This window comes from Ursus arctos, unplaced genomic scaffold (genome assembly GCF_023065955.2).
Source record: "Ursus arctos isolate Adak ecotype North America unplaced genomic scaffold, UrsArc2.0 scaffold_2, whole genome shotgun sequence".
Classification (NCBI taxonomy): domain Eukaryota; kingdom Metazoa; phylum Chordata; class Mammalia; order Carnivora; family Ursidae; genus Ursus; species Ursus arctos.
In genome coordinates, this window is record NW_026622874.1 from 14,549,524 (window position 1) to 14,568,842 (window position 19,319).

Here is a 19,319-nt window from a genome sequence, read left to right on the forward strand (position 1 = left end):
TGCTCCAGGAATTGTATTAATGTATACGGACCAGTTAACTAGTATTGCTTCCAGCCCTTCACAGCTTCAAACCTATCATTCACGATGCAAGCAAAATTAATTCCCTAAACTGGAATCCAAGGTTTAGATTTTGGCTACACTATTTGGGTAACCTGGAGTCAGTGGTAGTTCCAGAATTCCAATGCAGGATAGAGGAATTAGTTATCAGACAGGACTAAAGAACTTGTCATGAAACTGCATTTGTATAAGCACGCTGATCTTACTGGGAGCACATGTTTATTTGGGGTGGCTTGGTAGATGAGTTTATTGCAAGCATCCTCTTAATACCACCACACCTGTGTGATGCATTCAGGCTGCTATAGCAAAACATCACTGACTGGGTAGATTATAAACAACAGAAATTCATTTCTCACAGTTCTGGAGACTGAGAAATCCAAGATCAAGGCACCAACATGGTCGTGGTCTGGTGAGAGCCCTCTTCCTTCATAGCTGGCACCTTCTCGCTACACCTTCACATGGTGGAAGGGGCTAGGGAGTTCTGTGGGAACTCTTAAAAGGACACTAATCTTATTCGTGAGGGTTCCACCCTCATGTTCTAAGCACTGCCAAAGGCCCTATACCTCCTAAAACTATCACATTCAGCATTAGTATTCAACATATGAATTGGGGGTGGGGGAGACACAAACATTTAGACCATAGTAATACCTTAACCCCTCCAAGTTTCATATATAAAATGGAAGTATTATAGAACAGTCTTCATGGCATTGTTATAAGGACTAAACAAAACATAGTATAATGCATGCAAGTATCTTGGCACAGTGCCTGGGACACAGTAAAACACTTGGCAAGTTTATTATTCTGTCACTCCTCTCCTCAAAACTCTATAAATGACTCCCTACTGACTACTGAATAAAACACAGAGCCCTCCAACATCCATCTAGCCACAAACTATCTTCCTAGCTTTACCCCTTCCAACATTCGTCCAGAGAGTCTACCCATTATTTACAGAGCAACATCCCCACCTGCCAACATGGCTCTCAGTTCCTCAGGTCTCTGCTCCGACATTAGCTTATCAGAGAGGCCTTTCCTGCTGGCCCTCTATAAAGGAACACACAACTCACTCATTCACTTGCAACTTCCTAACCCCCTGCTGCTCTACTTTTCTCAAAAGCACCCCATAGATTTATAGATTTTGACAGATATATTTTCTGGGTCTTCCTACTGGAAAGTAAACTTCAGGAACATAAAGATTCTGTTTTGCGGCAAGTTGTGCATATATTCTCAGGTCTTAGAACAGTATTTAGCACATAGAGGTGCTCAATAAATATTTATTATATGAATGTTGACATAGAATTTCTCTATTATGTTTCCTCAACCTAAGATGCCCTCTCTGCATTGCCATTTTCCAAAATTCTAGTTGATCTTCAAAGCTTACTCAAATTCTCCTCTGTGAAACTTCTGATTCCCCCAAGTAGAACTCATTGCTCTCTCAACTGCTACACGATTATAATTTGAGTTAGCTCTCATTTTAGTCTGTCTCATAATTTTTCCTATCTTGTTTTTTGCTTCTATCTCTAGACTGTAAGCTCTTTAAAGGCAGGATCTATGGCTCATCTTTTTATCATAGTCCATGCCAAATTCCACACCCCCTCACTCACTATCGGACAGTACCACATTGCCACCAAAGGGACACAGGTTAAAAGGGGGAAGAACTCAATATGTGCTTAACTATTTGAAGGGAAGGACATTCCAGAGTGAAAAAAACAGAAGCAGATGCTAAATTGTGTGGAAGGGTATGGCTATAGCAACTCTTTAGGTAGAAATAAAACTGCCATACCTCAGGAGGCTTGGAGGAGATACAGGTAAATTATTTCCATGAAAATCTGTTCATATGATTACAGAATTTATTAGCAAGCAAAAATTAGTAAAGTCTTCATTTTCAGAAAAGGGAAAAAGTTCAAAACATTCTGGCAAAAAGCAAGGAAAAATATCCCTAAGAAGCCCAGTAGGGGTGCCTGGCTGGCTCAGTTGGTGGAGCATGCAATTCTTACTCTTGGGGTTGTGAGTTCAAGCCCCACGTTGGGTGTATAGATTACCTAAAAATACAATCAAAAGGAAGGAAGGAAGGAAGGAAGGAAGGAAGGAAGGAAGGAAGGAAGGAAGGAAGGAAGGAAGGAAGGAAAGAAAAGAAAGAAACCCAGTAATTGGTTAGGTGACATCTTTTAGTTCCAATGTGGTCCTTTATGACATCACTGAATTTATCCTGAATCACTATGACTAATGATGTAATAATGATCATCAGTGTATATTATGCTGACAATTCTTTGAGTAGAGCACCATATTAACTGATCCCAGAGCGATTCTGCTCTGTGACCAATTTTTTGGCTATAGATTTTTTTCCCCCCATTTGAGAAAGATGTCCATTCAAGGACTATCCCTAACTTTTTCTCTGTTGTTTATCTGCTTCCTTAGGAAGAGCTTCTGCATTTGTGATGGAACTATCTGGACAAAGGTCGGATGGGAGATTTTTCCAGAAGAAATGCATTATCTGAAAGCTAAGCCTTCTCCATCTCACTGTCTACCTTACCCTCTGGACAAACTATGCTGCAGTTTTGCTAGTATGGATATATTTCAGGGTTCTTTACGTCTCGTTTATATTTTAGTACAAGCTCTCTTTTTAATCCTGTCTGTTTTATCTGTGCATTACCTGTGGATGAAATGGAAAAAACACCAAAAAAAGGTGAATTAGTGATGCAAATAGTAATAGTTATAAATACCATAAACTTTAAAACATAAGATTATCAGCTTCTTTGAGGGAAAGTACCATGTCTTATTCCTCTTTGTAACATCTCCTCACCCCCACCACTCACCCCCAAACATGTAGTACAGTGTCTTGCACAAACTTGGTGCTCAACAATGTGTATTGAATTAGAAGGTCCTTAAAATAATCTAGTTCATCCTCAATCTTTCAAGTTACAAAATATATCAGGAAAGTAGTGAGCTACAATAAGTGGAATGGGTAGGAGATGAAGTTATCTGTCTGGGCCCATAGGTAAGTAATTCGATCTCTCTCAGCTGTCTCATCCATAAGTGAAGTATCTGGACAAGGGATCTGTAAAGTCCCTTCCAGATCTATCTAAGAAAGCTAAGTATGTCGAAGTTGTCATGTATTTTTTTTTTCTTTTTTAAATAGACTATAAACTAATTTCTAAGGTTAAGATAATTTTCTGGGAAATGGTGCTCTTAAAGTAATTTCCCACTTGCCAATAGCACTGTATTTTGAGGCAATCTTAAAAGTTCATTGACCTTCACAACAATTAGATATTTATAAAATTACTAGGATTTAATTGCATTATACGCTGAGGCTGCTTAGTAAAGGAAAACATTTTACTAATATTCAAGTAATTTCAACAGAATTCTCTAACCATAAAAAGCACACATTAAATTCTAGCTGATGGTGATAATGATCACTATAATCTTATATGGGAACATATACAAAAGAGCATTTCTTTGGCACTTACACCTTTCTTTAATAGTAACCTTTCTTCTGTATAGACAAATAATGTGTAATGTTTAGAGTTTAAGTGCACATATCCAGAAAACAAATGTAATTGGAACTACCGTAAGAAAAAAATCTATAATATCATCTGTCTTTCTTCTTTAAGCTGAAAAAACCAGCCTCCTCAGATACATTTGGTAATGACCTAGAAAATCAGTCCATCTATGACATTGATCAAATACTCTGCCGGCTGGTGGCCACAACATCAATGATGACCAAGTACCTGAATCAGATGTCCCATCATCCTCCAGCTAAGAAAGTCAAGCACCGAAAACTAAAGAGGAAGAGGAGTGAAGGAGAAGGAGCCAGAGGATACTAGACCTATCTGTATGCAAATGTAGCTCATCCAATATGGAGATTACACAAGAAATCTGTTGAGACAACTCATGCTAGGATAAAAATGGTTCTTTGAGAGCCTTCGTAATTTTTTTTGTCACATACTTTACTGAATCTTTCCAAAGTATGGGTGGAGAAATTACTTCTATTCAGCAAAAAAGGCATCCATACTTACTAGAGTACCAAGAAAAAGATTGTATACAATCACTTCTTCATGTTTAAGTGTTTTTTCTTTTTAGTGCGTTAGATTACTAATCATTAACCAATATGTAGAATAGAATCTTGATTTAGTGTTTCAATAAATCTCTGATTTAAATAATATTTGTGGGGTGCCTGGGTGGCTCAGTTGTTTAAGCGTCTGACTCTTAATCTCAGCTCAGGTCTTGATCTCAGGGTCACGAGTTCAAGCCCCACGTTGGGCTCCACCCTGGGAATGGAGGCTACAATAAATAAATAAATAAATAAATAAATAAATAAATAAATAAATAAAATTAATTTGTAATTTTTCTTACTTTCCCAAGTAGATTTTTTGGCCATGTGGAAACTTTCAATTTCCCATCTCAGATTGGTAAAATAGTATGGAAATATTAAGAGATAGAATAATTTTTAAAGTACAAATTTTTCCATTTTCACTATGACAAATGATTATCAACATTTTCAAAATTTCAGGTTTTGGTTGATAAGTTACCACAGTTTTTAGAAAGTATTCCAGACTTTTGTTGATCAGCCACCTCAGTGTTTATAAGTACGGTTACCATATTTTCCAAACAAATTGGGAGACCTATCTGAGACTGGGACGGAAGATTTGATTTAAAACATGTTGAAAAATGCCAGAAAAACATGCCAGTTCTGTAATATACCTCCCATCGATATAAGGGAGGAAAAAAAACTTTTAAAACTTTAAAAAAGCAATTCTTAAAAAAAAAAAAAAAAACCACAATTCTTGAAACAGTGATATATAACCCTATAGTCTGTACAAGTAATAGAATAGTGCCTGCCCTGGGTTATTGTGGATTATTAAAAGTTTAACTATAAGTCCAGTTTCCAGACTCTCCTCCTTACTTCCATTCTTCCTTAGCACAACCCTACTCTGACATCTCCAAAAATGTCTCTTCCATTCTTTCAGAGTTCTGACCTGTCAACCAATTCCCTCTAAGAGAAGGCTGATACAAATTTCTTTTAATGAAAACTCTTGAAAAGTCTCCAAACCTCGAAAACCCAAAGCGAATGATCTCTAATGGTAGAATTTTCAACAGTAAGAGGAGACTCTTTTTAGGGTAGGTATTAGAGTAGACGGTTAGGCTTTAACAGGACGCCTGGAGGCCAGCAAAGGGTTAGAGACCTGTCTTGACAGCCCTCCAAAACAAGCCACAAGAAGCCGGATCAAACCAGACAGGCCCAAGACAAAGAAGGCTGGAAACCGTGATGACATAAGGGAGAAAATGTGCAAAACTCTGCTCCCAAGAAATCCCCTCCCCAAGTAATGAATATTTCACTCCCTAGTTAACAACTGTCAATAAAAGATAGAGATCCCAAGCCAGGGCATGCAGCTCTCTCTCGAGCTCACCTACTCTCACATCTTGACAGCGTACTCTTACTTTAATAAGCTTTCCTACTTGCACCCCTCAGTCTTTGTGTCTGGTCTGCCCTTGAATTCTTTCTTGTGGGGAGACCAAGAGCCTTCAATGACATACCAGGGATGGGCTGGGCAAAGGCCTCTGGGCCTGGGGGGGGGGGGGGTCCTCCCCAGTCCATCTGACAACACAGGGAGTCCTCAACCCCTTAAACCTCTCCAGGTGACTCCTACTCTAATCACTAGAACAAGAAATACCAGTGGTTTAAACTCTCATTAAGTCTGAAACAAATGTTAAATGTTTTATTGAGTAGTTTGTGTTTCTGACATTTCGCAGCTACATTACCATGAAGCGCAAATCCTTACAATTCCATCACTGATCTGAAAAAAGAATACTAGTTTATATAGTATTGTAGTCTTTTTATCTCAATTATTAGGAAATGTTAGGTATAATTCCCCCAAGAATGTAAGAACCCAAAATAAACAGATGGATATTAGGAAGAAGAAAACAACTGGAACTCCATACCCATAAGTCCCAAACTATTTCTTTTCAGAAAAGTTACAGTGAAATTTGTCCCTGGTTTGTGTTTTTTTTTAAGTACCATGGGCCACTGTTCAAAAATGGATTTTAAATGATACAATGTGAATTTCAGCTACAATAACTACTCATGGGAGATCACTTAAATTCTTTGTTATTTGTTTTCTTTTTACTTATAGATCTAACCATTAAATTGAAGCTATTCTTAGAAATATTGCCCCTATAAAACATTTAGTACAAGTGGATAATTATCTGTAAAATAATCCACAAAGTATAACTCATCTTTTTTTTCTTCCCAAATGTGCTACTTTCCCTCAATTTCTTTATTTCTATTCTCCCAGTCCTCCTTTCATGTTACTGATGAGCAAGTTCCTTATTGCTACCAGATGAATCTTCCTAAATATTACTTTCATCCTCTTCCTTTTCTATATAAAACTTTCAAGTGGCTCCCAGTTGCAACAGAAATGAAAACACCTTAGCCTGGTATTTCAGGGTATTATCTGGCTGTAATAACAGCAGTAGCATTTTTCAAGTGCTAATCACACACCAGGCCTTGCAGGAAGTGCTGTATATCATCTCATTTCATTCCTCACAACAACCCCCAAGACATAGGAACTATTATTGGTTCCCTTTTCTGAAAAATAAAACTAAGGTATAAAGAATTTAAGTACCTAGTCCAAGGTCACATAGGTTTCAAATGGATTTAAACTCCAGCAATTTGATTCAAAAGCCTATGTACTTTCTCTTTTATGATTCCACCTGTGCTGTAGCCCACCTGTGCAAATTATGACTTGCTATACTCGTAAGGCAATTTCGTCACTGTCCCCAATAAGCCACTTTCATTCCCAGCCCTCAGGCTGTGCTCACACCCTGTCCCCTTCTAATGTATTAAAATCTCACCCATTCTCCAAGGCCCAGCTCAACTCCAACATGCTCCAAATTCATGTTCTCTGACCACCCCATAGCATGGACCACATCCTCTACTGATTTTAACCTTTATTCATAGGTTTTCTGATGTAATTTATGTCTATAGCTTATCATCCCCCACCTAACAAATGTCCAGAGGGCAGGAACAACCAGTTGTACCTACAATAATGCTATATTCATAGTGGGCATTTAATAAATGCTTGCTGAAAGCACAAATGCAAGAGAACTAAGCAAAATGAATGCTGTGAACTTCACAAATAGTTTTTTAACCAATGTGTGTACACATACATAGTTACACAGGTATTTCCTCCCTGGAATCTCTAAGTTATGTTCTACAGGGCTGTGGAAATGAATTAAGCAAAATATCACTAAAACTCAAAATAGCACATAGCTTTTTGACCTTTGATTGCAGCATGAACATACATGCAGAAAAGTGCAAAAATTATAAATGTCCAGCTCAATAAATTTTTACAAATGAACATACCATATAACAAGCAACCAGATCAAGAAAAAGAATATTATACCCTAGAAATTCCCCTCATGGCAGAAAGGTAACAGCTATTCTGACTTCTAACACTATAGATTAACTTTGCCTGGAAAGTCATTTTAAATTATGATAACTGTATCTACCTGGGAAAGCAAATATATGACTCAAATACGCCATGAAAGAAAAAGAATGGTCCACTCTGCCTAAGTCTCTCAGAAAATGGCCCTGAACATATATATCATACATATATTCTTACAGGAAATTATTGGTGAAATTGTTAGAAATTAGTCAGTCAACTACCTTCCAATATGTACAGTTTCTATTAAGTACAATGTTTGAGGTCAATAGCAAAATAGAAGAAAAAAAAAGCAAATTCCACACACTGTCACCAGCTGAGATTACATGTACAAATAAAACTTGATAAAAGGTGAAAATGCTAATTATCTCTTGCTTTGTTGATGGTATAATCTATAACTCATAGGGAATAAAATCCATCACTCACTCCTTTTGCTACTGTCACCAGCTAGATCCCAAGACGTGACTTTTGCTACCCATCAGCTTTTGCTCACCAACCTCTGTCCCATATTTTTCCTTATGCACTTCTTTCCAGTTTATCTCTTAACTCAGGCAAATGGAAACTGAAATTACCTCTTATGTGATAGCAACTGCCGGAGGCCTCCAGCCAGCCCAGACTACCCAGACCAGTTTGAGCATAACCCCTGCCTCACGCCTGCACAAATGGGCCATGGAGTGACCTCTAGAAAAACCGACAACTATCTTTATCTCACTCCAATACTAAAATCTACCCCAAGGACACAAGCCTCATTTACATAACATACAACGTATGTACAGGCATGTTTCCTTAAGGCGCATGGGGGACCTTATGCTTGCCTGTACAAACAAGGACAAGGAACCCCTTTTTAAATATCCTAACCCTAAATAAAAGGGACCCATGTACCCCTGCTTAGGGAATCACAGCTTTGGAAGTTATTCTCCATCATCTCCTTATTTGCTGCAAATAAAGTTTCCTTTATGTGACAACTCACCTGGGGTAGTTTCTATCTGTGACTTACCAAGGAGTGAACTCACGTTAATTTAGTTATACTACTACCTGGCAGGCCGCCTTACCTGCCCAGTCCAGGAATTCAACACACTCCGTCTGGGAATACCGAGCAGCAACATCTCGAGCTCTTTCTTCCCGGAAGTTCAGAGCTTCTATATCAACATCCAACTCCACTAGTGCTTTCAAAGTTTCCAAACGACCCCAGGCTGCAGCACAGTGTAAGAGTGTGTAACCTACCAAAGAGAATGAAGATGGTCAGGTCAAATAGACTGCATTATTTCAGGCTGTTTTATTGAACAGAAGATCATAATGATCAAGTCTTGAACAATTACTGTGGGCTACGCACTATTCTAAGTACTTTATACATAGTAAACTCATTTAGGTCATAAAAACTCTATGAGGTCAGAACTAGTATAACCCCCACTTTACAGATAAGGAAACCGAGGTTCAGAGAAGTTAAGAAGGAAACTGAGGTCCAGAAACTTGCTGAAGGAACACAGCCAGTAAATGATGGATGCAAGATACCAACACAGGTAGCCTGAAGTCTGAGCTCTTCAACGTCTTCGAAGACAGCAACCTCCCTAGAAGTAATCTACTTTGGAACACAATTAGACCCACGACTCTAGTCTAAGGGATTTTCAGCAAACTCTAATCACACTAGTATTGTTAATGCAATCATATGAATTATAACAGCTGTGTATGCCTTTGGTTTTGAAATTAATCATTTGCATTAAAACTGAAATCATGACCCACCAATTTAGAAAGTTGTTTTTTAGACTTGCTGAGGCAACTACTATGAGGGTGAAAAACAAGGGAGGCATCATTAAAATTTTTTCACAATGGCTTAAAATAATGAAGTCAAAAGTTCCTTGTTTTAACTTACCCAAAGCATGTATTTATGACTCATTTAACAGGCCAAAGAGGCAAGTACTGCTACTACAAGAAGAATTGAGCAAAAGAATGAATAGATGTGTTGACTCTATAATATACCAGGCAGTTTATGTACTACTACTTGATTCTAACTTCTAATACTGTAGATTAATTTTGCCTGGAAAGTCATTTTAAGTTATTATAACTGTATCTACCTGGGAAAGCAAATATATGACTCAAACACACCGTTTAAAAAAAAAAAAGGAAGAAAAGAAGAGGAATGGTCCACTCTGCCTAAGTCCCTCAGAAAATGGCCCTGAATATATATCATACATATATTCTTACAGGAAATTATTGGTGAAATTGTTAGAAACTGGTCAATCAACTAACTTCCCATATGTACAGTTTCTACTAAGTACAATGATTGAGGTCAACTGAAAACCCCTTCAAGAACCTATGAGGGCGGTACTGTTAGCCCCATTAAAAGATACAAAGGAAAGTGAAGGTCAGAGAGATTACCCCTTGCCCAAGGCCACACTGGTAGTAAGTAGCCAAGCAAAATTCAAACCCAGGTCTGTTGCCAAATAAAGGGTTGTGAGGAGTAGGAAACAGCACCTAAATGGTTGTTACTGAGTAGAGTAGGGAGAAAGAGAATAGTGATTCCTCTACTTCCTTCCAGAAAACTCTCCTTGGCTCCCTTGCTTGCTACATTCCCACAATCCCAAGTCTTTTACATCAAGTTGTAAACTATCTTAGTCTTGAGGATATCATAACCTGAAGGGTTAGTTAGGGAATCAAAAGGAACATCAAGTGAACCACTCCAGGATCAGCCAAAATTGGAATTACCTCTCCTCTTTGACCCAACTTTTTTTTTCTTAATATCACAACAAACGAGAAATTTCAAAAAAAAAAGATAAGAGAGTGGCCCAAGAATTTCATTGAGCCTCTATCCTCTACATAAAAAAGAAATACCCTGATATCACTCTCATTGTTTTTGCCTTCTGCCTGAAGACAGAAGTCTTCAATCAGCCAAAAGATCCAGGGTCCCTTGGGGCGCCTGGGTGGCTCAGTCATTAGGCATCTGCCTTCGGCTCGGGGCGTGGTCCCGGCGTTCTGGGGTCAGCCCCACGTTGGGCTCTTCCGCTGGGAGCCTGCTTCTTCCTCTCCCACTCCCCCTGCTTGTGTTCCCTCTCTCACTAGCTATCTCTCTTTGTCAAATATAATAAATTAAATCTTCAAAAAAAGAAAAAAAAGATCCAGGGTCCCTGATTTGCTGGGGGAGGGAGACATTACAGACAAGACGCTGCTCACATGAGCAATAGGCCATTCCAAATGAGATGTTCTGGCTCCTTACATTGCTTTTCTCAAGGCTGAAGTTACAGGCCACTGGTAACACTGATTTTTTTTTCCTATTTAATATACATAGCTTAAAAACAAGAAAGGATTTCTAAACAGAGGCTTTTAACAAAAAATTTGCATGTTTTTAAAACACCTTTACATGTTTTCTCCCCTTGTTGGAGATGGTCTGTTTTCTAGAAAGAAACAGATCCTTGTAGTACATTAACCCCATTGTCTTCCCAGAAGAAGAAAAACATTTACGTAAGACGATATCAAAAGCATCCAGAAGAGAAAGGGATTTTCCTAAAGTCCTCCCATAACGCTGGCAATGAGCGTCAGATCCCAGGAGACGGATACAGAGGGCCATATGTTAGAAATCCCAGTAGGAAGAAAAGTATCATAAACAGAACTAGGGGGGGCGCCTGGGTGGCACAGTGGTTAAGCGTCTGCCTTCGGCTCAGGGCGTGATCCCGGCGTTATGGGATCAAGCCCCACATCAGGCTCCTCCTCTATGAGCCTGCTTCTTCCTCTCCCACTCCCCCTGCTTGTGTTCCCTCTCTCGCTGGCTGTCTCTCTCTCTGTCAAATAAATAAATAAATAAATCTTAAAAAAAAAATAAAAAATAAATAAACAGAGAAGGATTGGGGTTAATTGTAAGAGAAAAAATGATCTCTTTGTAGAGGATTACTGGTTACTAAATACAGAGTGAGTCAACTGAGCAGGTAGTTCATAGTAAGGCAAAAGACCAGACAAGAAAAGGAATCTTTTCCTCCGTGCAGGCACCGTTCTATGTGCTTCACAGCTGTGAACTCCGTCCTATGAAGTAGGCACTAGCATTGTTCTCATTTATACGTAAGAAAACAAAAGCGCAGAGAAGATAAGTACTTTTCTCAAGGTTGCTATAAGCTAATGAAGGTATAGGGTGAGGTCAAAGTCCAAGAACAGGGATGATGAGTCAAAAACAAATAATAGGCCATGGAACAAAATACTCACCTATCTAGAATATTTCTCCCAACCTGCCTTCCACCCCAGTACCACTCTCTGAATTCCCCCAATCATGTTTCATGTCTCTACAACTTTGCATATGCTGGGTTTTTTTCTACCTGAAATAGTAATTACAGTAATGGAATAAAATAATTCCAGCATAAACTTAATGTTTACTTAATATTAATACTGGTATTTTATAAAATGGAGTTCAGAATTCATTTTTTTAATTAGTGAAACCATTTAATACATTTTAATGTTAATACATTCATGAAAATGTATAAACATAAGATATCGAAAAAGCATAAGTATGAAATAGAAATGTTAAGTATATATTTTCATTCTATTAGCAATATAAATTGTCAGATAAAACGAACAAAAATTGGGATGCCTGGGTGGCTCAGTCAGTTAAGTATCTGCCTTCAGCTTGGGTCATGATCCCAGGGTCCTGGGATCCAGTCCCACATCAGGCTCCTTGCTCAGCGGGGAGCCTGCTTCTCCCTCTGCCTGCCGCTCCCCCTGCTTGTGCTCTCCCTCTCTCTCTCTGACAAATAAATAAATAAAATCTTAAAAAAAAAAACTAACAAAAATTAAGGATAAAAAAGCAAACACTATAAAAATAAATGTAATTAATCATGAAAATTTCAAATGAAACATTAATTTTTCTAAGTGTGTCAATGGTATCACCAAGATAATTTTGTACAAATTTTTTTAGCTATTGAAGTTTTTCTCACTCAACATTAGTTGGAAGTGGTTATAAACTAATATCAAGTATTTTTTTAAGATTTTATTTATTTATTTGAGAGAGAGAGAGCATGAGAGCAGGACGAGGAGCAGAGGGAGAAGCAGACTCCCCACTGAGCAGGGAGTCCAATGCCAGGCTCAATCCTGGGACTCCAAGATCACGACCTGAGCCGAAGGCAGCTGCTTAACCAACTGAGCCACCCAGGCACCACAACACAATGTATTTTCCTTCAAATTATCTCACTTCTAATTTGAAAAGAGAGAGAGAGATCTCTGAACAATTTTTTGATTTTTGCAAACACTGCAATCTTTTTATTAAGAGTAAGCTGTAGGGGCATCTGGGTGGCTTAGTCAGTTAAGCATCCAACCCTTGATTTTGGCTCAGGCCATGATCTTGGGTTGTGAGATCAAGCCCCACATCATGGAGCCTGCTTAAGAGTCCCTCTTTCCCTCTGCCACCCCTCGCTCTTTCTCTCTCTCTAAATTAAAAAAAAAAAAAAGAAGAAAGCTGTAATTTTTTCCACAGAGAAAACTTTGCTGGTTCACATTTGTCTTTTTTAGTCTCTTCATGTACAGAGAAAGATTCCATTTCAGTTTTCTGAGCAATTTCAAAAGCATGAGATTCACAGTTTACTTAGTTGGGAAGTTTTTGGACTCAAATTATTCTTATAACAGAAATTTGGCAAAATCACAATGTGGACTATCTAAATTTGTAGACTTCGGTTTGACTATTTGTATACACTGAGCAATTAAATCATTACTATTGTTCTCAATCCATAAGTGACTCAGATTTCATTTTTTTAAATACCAAATACACCTATAAAAAGACTAGTATTTCAGTTACCTAAAACAGTGGGCAAGTATGCCAGAATATGAGCAATATTGTAACACTAAAATCCGATACTGTGACTACTATACCACCCACCATGCCCTACCCCTCAACTCTCCTTTGGTAAACTCTTGGTCATTCTTCAGCATTCAAAAGAAATATTACCTCCTCTGTAAAACCTTCCCTGACCATGTCCAATACTTCCAGGTAAAGTTGAATTATCTGTCCTCTAAGCTGTCTCATACTTTATCCCACCATATAGTAATTATTTATTTACATATCTGTTTTCTGCTAAACTGTCAACTTGTCCAAGCCTGAATTCATTCATCTTTCTATCCCCAATTCCCAGCATAAGACCCGGCTATTCTTCCACCCTTAATAAATGTTTGCTGATTGCATGGGGAGACAAATTTTAAAATGGTAATTAGTTCTGGTCACACTTGTTTGAGTATGGTCAGGTTTAGTGACCAAAGCTCTGCCAGAACCAGAGGAGGTTCCATCATCAATGAACTGCAAACTGCAGAGACCTGTTCTTGACTCAAGAAGAAAACAAGGCACTTCCCAACAGACCAGAAGTCAGGAGTACAGAGAGCTGAGACTATCAGAACTGTTTTATCCTCCTCCTTCTTTTGGAACAAGTGTCCAATTCTCCAGTACTTAATAGGAAAGGAAATTGTGAAAGCAATCATGATCCATCAATCACCTTGAAAACCATTTTCTTTCCTTTCCACTTCTGAGTATCATCCACAAATAAATGGCATACATCTTCTTACTTTATAGAGACATCTATACAGTAGTCCTTCAACCAAGTCTTTTAATTCTAGGCCAACGGCTTCTTATGCTCCAATACATCATCGGTGTTGACATATACACACACAATGAATATTATTGTCTTTAAGAAAAGAAGGAAATCCTGTCATTACAACAACTTGGATGAACCTGAAGGACACTATGTTAAGTGAAATAAGACAGAGAAAGCTAAATACTGCACAGTATCACATACGTGGACTCTAAGAACAAAAAACAAAAAGCAAAAAAACAAAAAACAAAAACAGTTGAACTCATAGAAATAGAGTCGAAAAGTACTTGCCAGGGACTGAGAGGTAGAGAAAATAGGAAAAGATTGGTCAAAGGGTACAAACTTTCAGTCAGAAGATGAATAAGACCTGAGGACCAAATGTATAACATGGTGACTATAGTTGATAATCATTATATAATTGAAATTTGCTGAGAGTAGAACTAAAATGTTCTCACACACACACAAAATCCTTGATTTGATCTGTTCTCCCAGGTGAACAAAGCTCACAGGAACTGAATCATATAAACCAAACAATAAATTTACTAGTAAACTTTAATGTAATTCATTATTTTTCAATGATTAAAATAAAAGTTGTCAAGTTGACCGGTAGGTTGGCCAGTTCATGCATACTTGCTTTTATAAAATCATCCTCATGGAACACCAAATCATTATCACACATAATGCTCAGAATACCCCTTATTCATTCCTTTCTCTATAAGAAAGTCTACACTGGAAAGCCACCTGGGTAGTTCAGTCAGCTAAGCATCTGCCTTCGGCTCAAGTGGTGATCTCAGGGTCCTGGGATCAAGCCTCACCTAGGGCTCTCTGCTCAGCGGAGAGTCTGCATCTCCCTCTCCCTCTGTGCTCGAGCTCGCTCTCTCTCTCTCAAATAAATAGATAAAATCTTTTTAAAAAGTCTGCATTGGAAACAAATGTCATTAGAAGATTTAGCTGAGGAGATTGTTGTATTGTTTTGCCACCAAAACAAATTACCACAAATTTAGCAACTAAAAATAATACCCATTTATTATCTCATGGTTCTGTAGGTCAGAAGTCCAAGTTCAGCATGGTTCAGCTGAGACTGTGGCTTAAGTCTCAGAGGGCTAAAATCAAGGTGTTGGCCAGCCCGGGCTCTTATTTGGAGACTGCAGGGAAATCTGCTTCCAAGCCCATTTAGGAATTCATTTAGCCCATTTAGAATTCAGTTCCTTGAGGTTGGAGGGCTAAGGTCTGATTCTTTGCTGGCTGGCCGTCAGGAGCTTCTTCTAACTCTGCCTGTGGCCTGCGTTCCTTGTCACCTTCTCCCTGTATCTGCATACCAGCAACGCTACTTTCTCATGCATCAGATCTCTCGGACTTCTTTTACTAAATCTCTTCTACTCCCAGCTGGAAAAAGTCCTCTACTTTTAAAGGCTTGTATGATTAGACTGACCCCCTCAAAAATCTAGGTTAATCTATTTTAAAGATCATATGAGGGTGCCTGGGCGGCTCAGTCAGTTAAGTGTCTGACTCTTGATCTCAGCTCAGGTCTTGATCTCAGGGTCATGGGTGTGAAGACTAGTTAAAAGAAAAAAAAATACTTAAAGTCCATATGAGATAGGGAAATGGAAGGACTCCATAAAAATCTGCTTTTTGCTCCTTTTCCTGCTTCTATTCTTGCTAGCATCTCCACCTCCAATTTACGTATGCCTCATAATGCAAATAGTGTATGTCCTCCTTGCAAGGGACAAGGAGCTAATGATTTCTTTAGAATAGATAACATCTGAGGAAGGACCAGGTGAGAATGAGTGGACGAAGTCATCCTATGCTCATTTCAGACCACCAGAGGTAGACATCTGGACGCCAAGATGCCCTGACTCCAAGGAATAACTGACTTATGAAAGATACCTAGGCCCTCGTCTTGGTTCTAACCAGCTCCTGGATGCCTGAGAGGACATCTAGACCAGACCATAATCCTCAGTAAAAACCCCAGACCCCAAGCAAAGATGAGACTCACTCCTTGCCTCTCTGAGTCTCCCAGACACTGTACCTGCACTCTCTCTATACCTTTAATAAACTCTTTCACCTCTTGCTGGCTCATGTTTGATTTCTATCCTGTGTGCAGTCAGGGACCATCTTGGCTGGTCTGGCAGGATGCCCTCTGGGTCTCTGGATCTGGTCTGCCTGCATCACATAATCTTAACAATCTACAAAGTCTTTTTGCTATGTAAGATAGCATATGCACAGGTACCAGGAATTAGGGCATGGACATGCTGGGCAGCGGAGGTGTTCTGTCTACTCATTGGCCACCCACTGGCCCCCAAAGATTCACATCCCTTCCAAATGCAAAATATATCCAATCTATCCCAAGGCCCCAAAGGTCTCATCCTATTACAACATCAATTCAAAGTCTAAAATCTCACCTAAATGACCATCAGCTCAAAAGTCTCAAATCTCATTATCAAAATCATGTAAGGGGTGCCTGGATGGCCCAGTCGATTGGACTTGTGAGTCTTATTTCTGCTCAGGTCATGGTCTCAGAGTCGTGGAATCAAGCCCCATGTTGGGCTCTGCACTCAGCGTGGAGTCTGCTTGGGATTCTCTCTCTCCCTCTCCCTCTGCCCCTACCCCCCCCCCCATAAAAATAAATGAATAGGGATGCTTAGGTCGCTCCGTTGCTTAAGCATCTGCCTTCGGCTCAGGTCATGATCCCAGCGTCCTGGGATTGAGTCCCGCATCAGGCTCCTTGCTCAGTGGGGAGCCTGCTTCTCCCTCTGCCGGCCACTCCCCCTGCTTATGCTCGCTCTCTCTCTCTGACAAACAAATAAAATCTTTAAAAAATAATAAAAATAAATGAATAAATAAAATCTCTTTAAAAATCATGCAAATCACATGTGGATGAGGCTCTGGATATAATCCATTAAGTATAATTACTGGGGCACAATTCTTCTCCATCCATGAATATATGAAACAAAAGAAACAAGTTATCTACTCCCAACATACAACAGTGGAAGGATACAACAGCTGTAGGAAAACAGGTATATAGGAGGAGTTCTGGTTCAAACAGGGTAAAAATGTAAGGTAAAACAGAGTCACCAGTCCAAAGTAGTTCTGAAATGGAGCTAGGTAAACTCCATCAGTTTCAAAACCTAGGACAATTCTTGCTTCTCATCTCTGCCCTCTGGGCTCTTGGCTTCACCCTTTGACCCCTCAGCCCTCTGAGCTGTCCTCCTTTTTTCATGCAAGGTAGCATGCATTTGCAGCTGAACAATTTATTAGCCTGCTTCCTGACAGTAAAATGTTGGGAGTCCAACAGCTTTCCTTCATTTTATATTCTCTCCATCCCTTTCAGTCCAAGCTGGCAGTTTCTGCTATTATAAAGGTCTCAAGAACTTAGCAGATCTCCTTTGGACATGATAGGGATTCAACTCACTCCATTAGACAGAAGTCAGATTCACAAATTCTTTTGACATATTCTCTTCTCTACTTATGGCTTCTGCTGAGATGGCTAAGGGACAATGCCCTTGGGCTTTCTAGAGGCTCTCCAGTTTCATTAAGGGGTACCTTCAGTCATACCCTTAATTAATCTCTTGTGTCTAAATACTATGACATTTTGATCTTTCCAACATGTCAAAAAGAGTTGTAGAGTCACACACTCCGCTTTTTCTGTAGAGCATGCTTTTCTGACAATGAACCTCCTAATTTTAAGGTCTTTGCTATCTAGATGGGCCTAAAATTTCCCAAATCATCAAGCCATGGTTCCCTTTAATTTACTAGTTCAGGATATACCTTCAACTCTTTGCTTGGGAATCTCCTCTGCTAAGTGCTTCATAATGAGCATGAAATCAGATGGAAGAAATGAATTATCTTAAAACACATCATCCCCAAAGATACAGACGTAGTGAAGAGAAGGGCCATATGCACCCCAATGTTCATAGCAGCAATGTCCACAATAGCTAAATTGTGGAAGGATCCGAGATGCCCTTCAACAGATGACTGGATTAAGAAGTTGTGGTCCATATATACGATGGAATATTACTCAGCTATCAGAAAGAACGAGTTCTCAACATTTGCTACAACATGGACAGCACTGGAGGAGATAATGCTAAGTGAAATAAGTCAAGCAGAGAAAGACAACTATCATATGATTTCTCTCATCTATGGAACATAAGAACTAGGATGATCGGTAGGGGAAGAAAGGGATAAAGAAAGGGGGGGTAATCAGAAGGGGGAATGAAACATGAGAGACTATGGACTATGAGAAACAAACTGAGGACTTCAGAGGGGAGGGGGGTGGGGGAATGGGATAGACCGGTGATGGGTAGTAAGGAGGGCACGTATTGCATGGTGCACTGGGTGTTATACACAACTAATGAATCATCGAGCCTTACATCGGAAACCGGGGATGTACTGTATGGTGACTAACATAATATAATAAAAAATCATTAAAAAAAAAAAAACACATCATCAAGCTCTGAAAAACTATACGGTTATGTCCACACATTGGAAAGTAACTAACAAGAAGATGTCAGTACTCATGTCAATTAGTCAGAATACCACCTCCCTGGAATAGTATTAGAGACATGCTATCATATATTGACTTGGTGCTATCATTTTCTTTTTTACATAGTATGGTTTTTAGAAATTACTACTATTCCCATTTTATGGATGAAGAGACCACAGCATGGAAAGGTTATATAATTTGCCTAAATCATATAGCTAAGTTAGTGTCAAAGCTAAGACTAACCCAGGTTCTAAAATCCATGCTAGTAACCAATTCATTAGAGAATGCTTCTGTAATATTTTTTTGTCTCAGTGTTATGTTTTTAAGTGTTATCCACTTTAACACCCAAGGAACTAGTTCATTCCTTTCAACTGTTGTGTTATATTCCATTGTACAAACAGATGATACTAAACATGCTACTAAACAATGAATGTGTCAACCAGGAAATCGAAGAAATTTAAAAAATACATGGAAACAAATGAAAATGAAAACACAACAGTTCCAAACCTTTGGGATACAGCAAAATTGGTCACAAGAGGGAAGTATATAGCCATACCGGCCTACCTCGAGAAGCAAGAAAAATCTCAAATAAACAACCCAACCTTACATCTAAAGGAGATAGAAAAAGAACAACAAACAAAGCCTAAAGCCAGCAGGAGGAAGGAAATAATAAATATTACAGCAGGTAAATGATAAAGAAACTAAAAAAAAACCAATAGAACAGATCAATGAAACAAGGAGCTGGTTCTTTGAAAAAATTAATAAAATTGATAAACCCCTAGCCAGGTT

At 38.9% G+C, this 19,319-nt stretch overlaps 2 protein-coding genes across 3 annotated transcripts in view; one reads left to right on the top strand and one right to left on the bottom strand.

Moving 5' to 3' along the window:
- Positions 1 to 19,319, bottom strand: part of ANKRD45 (ankyrin repeat domain 45) — a 57,562-nt gene that overhangs the window by 16,043 nt on the left and 22,200 nt on the right. For both annotated transcript variants that reach the window (XM_048225109.2, XM_026509336.4), the window contains exon 3: positions 8,549 to 8,716. In XM_048225109.2, coding sequence (XP_048081066.2) covers positions 8,549 to 8,716 — 168 coding nt within the window. The remainder of the gene's footprint in view (positions 1 to 8,548; positions 8,717 to 19,319) is intronic.
- Positions 2,417 to 3,878, top strand: TEX50 (testis expressed 50). The gene is made up of 2 exons (XM_026509341.2): positions 2,417 to 2,740; positions 3,666 to 3,878. Exons 1-2 carry the CDS (start codon positions 2,417 to 2,419, stop codon positions 3,876 to 3,878), a joined length of 537 nt encoding a protein of 178 aa, XP_026365126.1.

Excerpts from the sequence above, each read along its gene's own strand:
- TEX50 (XM_026509341.2), top strand. The coding sequence starts at position 2,417 with ATGTCCATTCAAGGACTATCCCTAACTTTTTCTCTGTTGTTTATCTGC. Across the intron at positions 2,741-3,665 it reads GGAAAAAACACCAAAAAAAG|CTGAAAAAACCAGCCTCCTC; the intron begins GTGAATTAGTGA and ends TTCTTCTTTAAG.